This window comes from Anas acuta, chromosome 2 (assembly GCF_963932015.1).
Source record: "Anas acuta chromosome 2, bAnaAcu1.1, whole genome shotgun sequence".
Classification (NCBI taxonomy): domain Eukaryota; kingdom Metazoa; phylum Chordata; class Aves; order Anseriformes; family Anatidae; genus Anas; species Anas acuta.
The window spans coordinates 46,923,754-46,934,663 of NC_088980.1; the positions used below are offsets into that span (position 1 = coordinate 46,923,754).

Here is a 10,910-nt window from a genome sequence, read left to right on the forward strand (position 1 = left end):
GAGGGAGCTGCGCACAGTTTTTATCATGCATGTCTTTTAACCACTGTGAAGTTGGGTTGTTAAGTAAGAGAACCTATGCAATCATGATATCTTTGGTATGATACTTTGGGTGTTTTTCAATCAGCTTTTCAGATGCATGGCTCTTAAATTTTCTATTTTGCAATGGCCCCAGCTGCATTATACAGCAAATTAGTGTATCTACAGAAGTGTTTCTACTAAAAAAGAGCAGTTGGCCTAGGTTCTTCATTTTATAAATTATGAGCTGTATTGCTTCTTTCCCAAATTAATGATAAACTTGCAAATGGGCATCTTTGCAGCCACATTTGTAGGGAAAATGCTTTACAACACTGTTTACAAAAACTCAAAAATTGCTATATTGTGCAGCTGAGTACATACAGTCTTAAAGAACCTCAACACATGCACAGGGGAAGTGTCACAGATGTACAGTAGTGGATCCAAAAATACCTGCCACTTTCCTTACTATGAATATAAAAAGAAATGAAATAGAGAAATAGTGCTGTGTGTCCATTCCCTCCCTTCTCCTCCCTAACATTTTAGTGTGTACTTGTAGCACTAGTAAGCCGGATCCATTACTGAAAAGTAATGGGGATACCTTTTTGTGGATCAATCTAAATGCTGAAATGCACGAGCATTCAGTAAATCCTAGTGCTCCTTTGCTGGTACTAGAAAATGTTTGTTGCAATTTCCCACTGATTAAAATTGCTAGCTTAGATAAGCACTAGCATTTCAAACGCTGCCTTGTCTAGATCTGTTTTGAGCAAGACTTTTCTGCAGTGTTAGTGATCACAGGGAAGTTTCAGCAGGACATTTCAGCACTGGCCTTGGAGTCCTAGATTTGATTGGAGAACAAGTGTCTGATAGAGCACTGTAGCACTTGTGTATTTCACTTTTCTTGCATTGATCCTGCCTGAGGTACCTCATCACTTTTTGCATCTGTCCTATCAGCACACAGAAGTTTGTGTTTTGTTTCTTTTTTTTTTCCTGTGTAAAATGCAAAGAATTTGCTTTTTTTTTTTTTTTAAATTTAGTACCTCATCCTGGGAAGTGCATGTCACAAACCAACTCCACCTTCACCTTCACCACCTGCCGCATTCTGCACCCTTCTGATGAGCTCACACGAGTCACACCAAGGTAAGGGTTTCCCTTGGCAAAGCCTTCAGCTATGTCAGAGCTTCCACATGAGGAGACACAAATTAATGGCATAAGCAAAAGCATTAGCTGCACTGATGAATTTTACAACACACCCTCAGAATTACTCCTCCCGTTTTCAGTTACCTCAAAATGATTTTATTTGAGAGGCACGTATAATGTTTTAGACAGCAAATCAAAATATCTTATACTTTGTTGTCTCTAGTTAAAATATTGCCAGATCAGAAAAAGTTTGTTCCTGGTATCCAAAGCTGGATATCCCAAACTAGGTACAGACGCTATGGGTGAATGCTCAGACTGTGGTGCTCACCCCATTGTGCATTTCCTGTGTTGTCCAAAGAAACATTAGATTTTTCTGGGGAGGACAAAATGAAATCTTTGGTGCAGGTTGAAAAGGGATATGCTGGTAAGGAAACATAGAAATAGATATTTCAGCAGTACCCAGGAAATGCATGAGGAAGGGAGGAGAAAAAAAATGACTTAATTAAAAACAGGGAGCTGTCTACTCTGTTCCTAGGTGTAACTGTTGGAAATGAGTTCTTATTAGCCAGACTGAAACTAGTGAACTGGCTTAATAATAGCAATTGACGTGTGCAGGCACACCCTTGTAGAATGTGAAGAGATGAGAATTGGAGAGGGTGAGTGAATTTCATACCTAGAGGGCTCTTTGCTTCCTTAGGAAATCAGAAGTTAAAGTGTGTTTTGCTGTGCAGAAGGACAATGCCTCATTGCTTTCTCTGTCCCTTTCAGCTCCTATGGGGGAGTGTACCCTTGTGTAGGTACCCATTCAGAGATGATGTGTCTAGACTTGTTTAGACACCAGATGGGCACTGACTACCTAAGGAACGCATGAGAAGTAAGGGTATTAAATATGAACACCTGTCAGGTGATAAATGCGTGTAAAGGAAATAGATTATGAATAAATGTAACTCCTGCTTCCCTTTCTGAATGTAGTGAGTTGATCTTGGTCTGGCTCATTTTTCTTTATTGTCTTTTGTCTTCCTCTCCCCTCAACAATACTACTGAAGAGATCCTTTTATTTGGCTGCAATTCTATTTTATTCTTTTTATCCTTGAATTGCTGTTAACTGTGGTCATAATAAGCTCCCTGATTGTGCTGGTTACTAAATCTAACAAATCAGCCATAGCTGACAGCTAAATTCCATACATTTTCAGGTGCTTTGGTTACCCCAAAGTTCACGATTGATTCAGGAGGAAAAAGACCAAAACAAACAACATGATGTTTTCAGCAGGCATGTTTAAGGAGCAACTCCTTACCAACTATAAACGATTCTTCACAGGTCATGTGAGAAGGACGAGGAAACTGCATTATGTCACGTTTTGCTGAGAGGAGATGTAGGGCAGACACTATGACCCAACGTGGCAGGGGGTGAGCAATGCTGCCAGCAGCTCTCTGTTGGCAGGGCCATGTGGAAGGAATGCTAGTGTGTGTGGCACCAGCTAACCCAAAAAGTTTAGATACTTGCCTACCTGGTTGCGTTTGAACCTAGCCTCTAACCCAGGTTGTGCTCTAACCTGACTAAATTTCATCTAGCCCAAGGAGGTGCTCATTTGTTTGTTTCTTTTCCCAGTCTAACTCTGGAACTGCCACTGGGCTGGGTTGCTGAGGCCAGTTTGGGCCTGTTTCTGTGGCTGTGTCTGGGCTGCTCTGCAGTGTTTGCTCAGTTTGGAGAGAGAAATATTTCCTGTTTAAAGCAATACCCAGATGATCTACCAAGCAAAAAAGTAACACCTACATAATAACCAGTTTTTTGCAGGACTTATTTTTTAATTGCACTATAACACATACCAGTGCTTACAAATTAGTAAAAAAAAAAAAAAAAAAAAGCTGCTCTAACTTTCTGCAACCAAAATCTGGGGCTCCACTTAAGTGCTGTAGTGCTCATAACTTGGACACCTTAAAGCCCGATAATTAACACTCATGTCTGAGTTTCCAAAATGTACTTCATCCTATCCTGTAGAAAGTCTGTTCACGGAGTAAATTCTCTTCCTCTTTCTTTTCCCTCCCTAATGTTTTTCAAAAGTTCTTCTGTACTTCTGTGTCTAGCCAGTATAGGAGATGCATCACAGTGGCTGTCACTGCTCTTCAGTGCCACCACCATAAACTGCAATCGCAGCTCTGAAGATGCAGTATTGATCGATTCTTAAGAGAAAAGCTGAGAACTAATGCTTCCTTTCTGCTCAGACTGTGTGTGTGTGCTGCTGCAGTGGGCATGTGTGGTGGTTTTAGTTCTGCTCTGCGTTCTTCCCTGCCACTGACTCCACTGAGGCAAAATGAAGGGACCACTTAGCACATCTGCTGGCTGCACTGACGGCCACAACCCACATGGTGGTGCAAGACGACAAATTTTGAGACAGTTTAGTAAGGCTGCTCTTGAAATTGTGCCATTCTAAATATTAGTTCTCTCAAAAGTGTGTCAGTGCAGTTTGCAGATAGGAATATATGGGATTCATTTTGCTGAATCGTATCTGCACGGTAAAAATTCTTTGGCAGTTTTACTGTTTTCAATAGGAGTTGTTACAGTTCCAAATAATGGTAGAGGTCATTTAGTTAGATCCTATTTACCCATGGAGGGAAGACTTAGCTTGAAACTTGGTAATGCCAGGCCAATATTGGCTCATTAAAGATGTCAAAGTTCTGCTGTTTTTTCAGAGATCACTGGACTAAAGTTTGTAGTATTACATTGACTTATGTTAGCTGATTGCTGTATACCATTAAATGAAGTTCTAAGCTCATCAAAAACAAGCTCAGAACAAAGCCACCCAGGATGTTCAGTTTCAGTCATGGCAGTGTTGACTTAGGTGAAATGGAGCTGTAACTTCATAGGGAAATCCCACTCTTTCCCTCGTTCCCTACCTCCCACCTACTTAGTTTTACCCTCTCTTGCATTGGCTTTGGTGCTTGTATGACTCTTTGCTGGGTGTCTTCTACTTCCAAACCTGGCAAGACAAAGGGGAAGGTTTCCATCTTTGAGCAGTGGTGAGCTCTCAGGTCAGTAAATTTTGGTTAGCATCATGTTGCAGTGGGCAGGACCCCTCAACTGCCACTAGAAGAATGAATCCATGCCTAGTAGGTGGAATTCTCTTTTTTGTGTATGTATATCTGGCAAAAAATGCAGCATCTCAGCATAGTCAGAAGTAGTTAGCGTTTTTTTTTTTTTTTTCTTGTTTTATTTTGTTTTGTTTTTTAAAGCTGCATGTAACCCAACCCTTGGGATTCTCCCAAATAGACATGAACCTGGAGTGTTACGGGTGTCCTCCATGCCTTGTTTGAGCAATAACTGCAATAACTGAGTACACCATGACGTATTCAATGAATGGTGTACCTTGGTCTGACACAAATTTTAAGTAGGGATTATACATAGGTAAATATGCTGTGGCTGACCAGATCTGTAACTAATAGTTTGTTGTTTTTTTTTAAGGATTGAGTCTGTGTTCATTCAGTATGATCTACCAAAGTGGGTGCTATTTGATATGCCTCAAAACCTAATAACCAACAGTAGTATGCTTAAGAAAAAATGCAGTAATATATCAGTAAGCATAAGTTTATAATGCCTGCCACTTGTTCAGGTCATTGCCAATGTAACATTTTCTTGCCCACTGCCGCAAACATAAATTATTTTGAAAAGAAAGAACTAGATTTGGGAGGAAAGTTAGCCATGTTTCAAGCTATAGGAATTAATGCTGTACTGAACTAACAGTAGAATGGCTCTTTGTCAGGTATAGTTTGCTACCGAGTGATCAGCTACTTTGGTCAATTGGCAACCAAGAGCTTTTACTGCTCCTTTTTCTCATTTCTTTTGATGACTGTTCACCACCACTGTCCACCACCATTAGAAGTCAGATCCCACATCTCCTCCCCCTTAAATGTAAACAAATTCAACATAAGAAAGGTTGGACCTTACAGGAGTGCATGTTGGTGACAATACTAAATTCCAGCAGCTTTGCTACAAATGCTTCTGTAGCAAGTATGTTCCCCTCCTCCCTTGCCATTGGCTCCGCTATGACCCAGCAGTACTAGAATAACTAGCAGTTCTGCGTGCTCAGAAGCAACACTAAAAACCAAATCTGTCTTGCTTATACCATTGGTTGAATCCCCCTCTTTCCTTGTCTCATGGAAGCAACTGGGAATTGTGACTTCCAGTTGATCAGGAGGGAAAACTGAAGGTGCTGATCACAAACCTGTCAATATAATAGTTCATCAGAAGAAATGAGGGGGTGGGTTGTTGGGGAATGCATTAATCCCATGAAACTGTCTGCTGAGGTATCCAAAGTGGAGAGATGCATTTTGTAAAAGATGTTTTTTCAGTACTTGTCACATTTGTTAAGACCTGGGAAATTACAGCTTCCCATGCACTCTCTACATGGGTAAAAGTCCCTAATTTGGGTTAAAAATCTGGCTTGCAATAAGTTTGAATTTATTGTGTGTAAGTGCAAAGAATAATTTGACTGCTTCTTTGCTTTCAGCCTTAACGCAGCACCTACTCCAGCTTGTGGCAGCATTAGCAACTTGAAAGGCACCCCGGTGGCTACTCCCTGTACTCCTCGGCGTCTGAGTTTGGCCGAATCCTTCACTAACCTCCGGGAATCCACGACGACAATGAGCACGTCTCTGGGGCTGGTGTGGCTGCTGAAGGAAAGGGGCATCTCGGCAGCAGTGTACAATCCACAGAGCTGGGACAGAGCCAGCAGAGGCACTCTCCTGAACACATACTCACCTAAAATGGCGATCATTCCTTCCACTCCACCAAACTCACCTATGCAGACACCTTCTTCTTCCCCTCCATCCTTTGAGTTCAAGTGTACCAGCCCACCTTACGACAACTTCCTGGCTTCGAAGCCTGCCAGTTCGATCCTGAAGGAGGTGAGGAATAAAAAGAACATCAGGAACAGTGAGAGTCAGACTGACGTGTCTGTTTCCAACCTTAATCTCGTGGACAAAGTCAAGAGGTTTGGTATTGCCAAAGTTGTGAGTTCAGGGCAGGCTCCAGCTCCTCCTTTAACTGATGACCAGGGACCTCTTCTCTGTGGGGCACAAGGACCGGTGAGGGGCCTTGTTCCTGGAGGCCTGGCACCAGACAGTCTCCCACTGGGCTGCCCTGCTGTGACCAGTGCCATCGGGGGCATCCAGCTAAACACTGGCATACGAAGAAACCGGAGCTTCCCCACCATGGTGGGTTCCAGCATGCAGATGAAAGGCCCAACAACACTCACTTCGGGGATCCTCATGGGAACCAAGCTCCCGAAGCAAACTAGCTTACGATGAAGGACTTTATTTTTACAGCTAGTCTTTTTAAATGAAAATACTCAGATTCTTTCTCCAATCCTCTTTTCCTCTCCCCACCACCCCTTCATTGCCTCTTGAGTTTGACAAATCAACTTTGTGCCTAATGGGAGAAATGTGTAAACTTTGTAAAAAATGTGTAAATATGTACCAGATCTATTGTAACTAATTGGATTCTTTTACTGTTTGACTGAGTGCGAAAGGCTCTACATTATGATTGCTGTATTAGGGTTAACTTGCTAACCTTTTGAAGAGTTTTTTTTTGTTTGTTTTCGTTTTTTAATATGCACTGAAATAAATCAAAAGAACATAAACAACAAGAAATAGCTTGACTAGGAAAAACGTGAATTCTGTAGCTAGCCTAACTTGAGTTGAAGGTGCATGGGAAGCTATTGAATATGTTATGTGAGACATCACTTGAAGCATGGGAGTATTTGTGCTTCATTAAATGCTGAAAGAAGCACTCAGTTTAACACTTGATAGTTTTATTTTTGCTTTTGTAGATGAGTAGAGCTGAATTATTGGAGTGCCTGGCTATTATGCCTGAATGGATGAAACTTTATTTCTGTTCTGTATTCTCCTCCTCCCTGATACGACAAACTTGAACTAATACTGTGTTGAGGTCAGCAGGCCTACTGGGTACCTGGAATATTGACATATTTCTACCACTGCTGTTTCATTTTGGCATGCTTATGTTCTGTGTGACTTCTTTATATTATTTTTGTTTTGTTTTGTTTTTCAATGCTGCACTGGATCGTGGAAGGGAAAATGCTTTACTATGTGTTGCTGCCACTGAAACATCCTTTGTCAGTGTGCCCAAAGAACAATTTTCACAACTCATGAGGTAAACATTGGTGCTGACTTCCTAGAAGCCAGAGTTGCGGAACAGATTTGACAGATAAGAATGTTATAAAAGAACATGTAGCAAAATCAGTGTTAGGAAAAGGCGCGTCCTTGAAACCTCAGCAGAGAACCACAAAAATTTAGTAATGGAATGGTACAAGCTGGAAAAAGCAACTTGCAATCAACATGTTATTGTTCAGCTTTCATGCATGTAGAGGACCATGGTGTTGTAGACAGGGTGAGAATATTCCTTGCCTATTTTCTGTTTTCTTTTTTTTTTGGAAGAAATCTTTTTTGTTCAAAGTTTGACCTTTGCAGAGGTAAAAGTATGTAAAACACTTTGTTCCGTGGTGGTATAAATTGAAAAAGCCACCTCCCAATGCCAAACCTATAATACTCCACTTCTTTAGAAAAGAAACAAGATGTCACGCCATTGAGTTTTGGCCAGGTGATCCTTATTGCTCTTATGATTTTCTTACCTGTTTCTCCCAAATTTCTGCTGGGTGCTTGTAGAGAGAATTGAAATCTCCTGGAACTGGAATGGTCTGGAGGGAGCTTGTTCCTAGAGCTGAGCTGAGCCCTAAATTGTTTCTGAAGCAGGGAGGGAGAGGAGAAAATGGGGTGGGGTGGGAGTGTCAACATCTGCTTTCTTTTCCTTCCAGTTCTTGTGACATCTAAATCAAGCTCCCTGTTTGTCATTACCATAATCACACTACAAGTAATTGCCGTGAATTGCCATTTGTACCAGACTGTTACTAAATCATTAGCACTGATAATTTCTTGTATAAATGAAACTGTCTTTTAGTCTTTGTGACAAGAGATAGGTGTTTTCTTTTTTTTTGCCTTTTTTCTTTTTTTTTTTTTTTGAATGAAGTAGTTATCGCGGTAGTGCTATGGACACTAAGGATATTTTTTGAGAAAGAAAAAAAACACATCGGTCAGTTACTGCATGTGTTTGAAGACTTATATTTATTCTATGAACTTAAAATGTTTTAGTAAAATGTCATCAGCTCTCTTTGCCGTTGTGTGTGTGCACTTATTGCAAGTAATTTAAGTACCTTTTAATTTGAATGTATTCTAAAACAGTAGATAGAATAACAGTTAATTCAGAAAAATCATGGACTTAATGGACCATTTTATATACCCAGAGGAAGAAAGCAATACCATATGAGAATTTAAAGTGTAGAAGCTAATCATGCAATTGGAAAGCATTATTTAGCCTTTCAATAAGCAGTAAGATCTGTCCACCCACCAGAGAAAGCAATTGTAACACATCAGAAAGATGAAATTTAAATTTTCTTCACTAATATCAATAAAATAACAGAAAAGTTGCATTGTTGTGTATTATTTAGCATTTTTTCCAGATCTTTTAAGGTGATAAATCTTTCTTCTCGATCTCTTGCTTTCATCTCTTAGTCAAAGCAAATGAAGAGGCCATTGCGGTGTTTGCTCTTTAAAATTCTTAGTTATAGAAGTGGATGAAAAGTTCTGAGACTTAAAAATTGCCAGAACTGGTTGGTCACTCTTACTCAGATCAGGTCAAAACAAAACAAACAGACAAACAATGAAGTGAACACAATTTTGGTTCTAATTGAGTTCCTAGAAAGAACAATTGGATGTTACGTGGTTTGTGTATTTTGATAGATTGGGCAGAGGGGTGTGAATTCTGCTTAATATGATGCAAAAACTAGTGACAAAATATGCAAGTATGAGTTAAGGAGGAAACATCCCAAGGCCTGCTGTTAGCTAGGTATTTTTGTTACTGAGGGAAGAAGTATCCCACTGAACATCCTCTGGGCAATTAGAAACTTCACACAGGATGAGAGCTAAGTAAGGGTAAAAGAGCTGCCTGCAGGAGGGGGTAGTCAGGCAACAAACCCGAGGTTACAGGGAAGGAATTGAACGAGGAAGAATACGGAGGGAGGAAGATACCTCCAGCCATCCATGCCTGAGGACAGGCTGGGTGAAGTGCCACTCCAGCAAAAGGGAGGAGCTGGGTCTTGCCCATGGGGTGCTGATGGCTATGGGATGAGTAGGGTTTTGGATCATGGAAGGGTGTGTACGTGTGAGATGGGAAGGATGTCTGGAAACCATCACAGATGTGTACAGAAGAGAGAGAAAGGAAGGAAACCCCGGAAGGTTCCTGGAGTGAGACCTCTTAATGGAAGCTGATGTGTAAGGTATTAAAAAAAAGTTTTACTTAAAAAATTGCATTGTGTTGGTGATAAATACCTTAGTGGGATCATGTTTGGCCCATCTGGGCCTGGTTGGTCCTGATGTCCTTGAAAACGCAAATATTTAGAGTCAGAGACCTGAGTCTAGAATGCTCCAATTTACATTGAAGAGTTCTGCAATTGTAGGGTCTACCTGCAATTATCTTACTACAAGTGTTTTGTTTGTTTGTTTTCTATCTGGATATCGCAGTTGACAAAATGGGGCACTTGTTGCCTCATGTGATACCTTCTTGGACATGTGTAAGTGAGGACCCAGACCCTCAGGTCCAATTCCTGAATCACTTCAGCTGTCTCATGGTCAGAAGCTTTAGTCCCTGAGCATATTGCCAGGCAATCAGGGGACAAGTGACAGTGACGCATGGCCTAGGAAAAGCAAAAGAAATGAATGTGCAGCAGAAAATAGTATGGTAAAATTACTTGCACCCAGGAAGATTTGTAAAGCAGTTGCATGAGTGATGGAAATTAAGCTGAGAGAATTGCAGGTCCCCACACGGTTCTGCACCAGCAGTGCTGAGTAGCCCTGTGGGAACACCACCCACCTTCCCGCACCCTTCTGCTTCCAGAGAGACTTGTTGACTGTGTAGATGCTTTTAAATGACTCTTCACATCTTCAATTAATTGTAAGTTGTCATGAACTGCGTTCTTCCTTGGGAGAGGAAAGGATGTGCTCAAGGGAATCCAGTCGTTGGCCCCCAGCCTGCATTGCCACCGATCACCGATCTTGGATGCCATAGTTTCTGTGCTATTAAATGCCTCTGACACAGGAGGCTGAAAAATCCCCGTGACAACATTGCAGCTCTGCTGCACTCCAGTCACTTCTTGCTTTGTCCTCTCCTCACAGCAGCCCTACCTGTGTGCAGCCCTGACCTGGGCTTGCCTCCCTGCCTGATCCCTGCCAAGTGAGAGCTGGCAGCCCTGTGCACAGCCCTCTGACCTGCTGGGCTGCGCTGGGTGCTGTGGGGACAGGCAGGGTCTTGGGTGAGTTTTGTATAACATGGGAAGCATCTTGTGGTGTTATCATCTTTTTACACCTTGTCTCCTTCCAAAATTAATAGTTTTTTTCTCCCTGACTCATCCCTGCTGATATCAATGACAACTACTGTAGTGACCTAAATTTCTGGCTTTGGAAAGAACAATTACATGGGGTTGCTGCTTGTGCTGTATCATTTTCTGACTTTTTAAAAAGTATCAAGAATGCTATTTTTATTCCTGTCTTTCTTTGGAGTTCTGCATCTTCTGTGATGGTTGAGTGAACAGCAATGTTCAATAAGTGAGTGCAGGTGGATATATTTACTTTCAGGCTTTCGGGTCTCTGAAGGTGAACAGTAAGCTCAGCTTTTCCAGAGTCCTGGAACTCAA

General features: G+C 41.4%; 1 protein-coding gene across 9 annotated transcripts in view; it reads left to right on the top strand.

Moving 5' to 3' along the window:
• The window catches only part of TRAK1 (trafficking kinesin protein 1), a 128,797-nt gene extending 120,146 nt beyond the window's left edge, over positions 1-8,651 (top strand). For 8 of the 9 annotated variants that reach the window (XM_068674645.1, XM_068674643.1, XM_068674642.1 and 5 more), the window contains 2 exons: positions 1,050-1,152; positions 5,658-8,651. In XM_068674645.1, the coding sequence (XP_068530746.1) occupies positions 1,050-1,152; positions 5,658-6,456 (902 nt within the window). In that variant the 3' untranslated portion in view covers positions 6,457-8,651. Of the gene's footprint in view, positions 1-1,049; positions 1,153-2,470; positions 2,560-5,657 lie in introns of all 9 variants that reach the window. The other variant, XM_068674647.1, reaches the window with a different exon arrangement.
• The last annotated feature ends 2,259 nt before the right edge of the window (positions 8,652-10,910 follow it).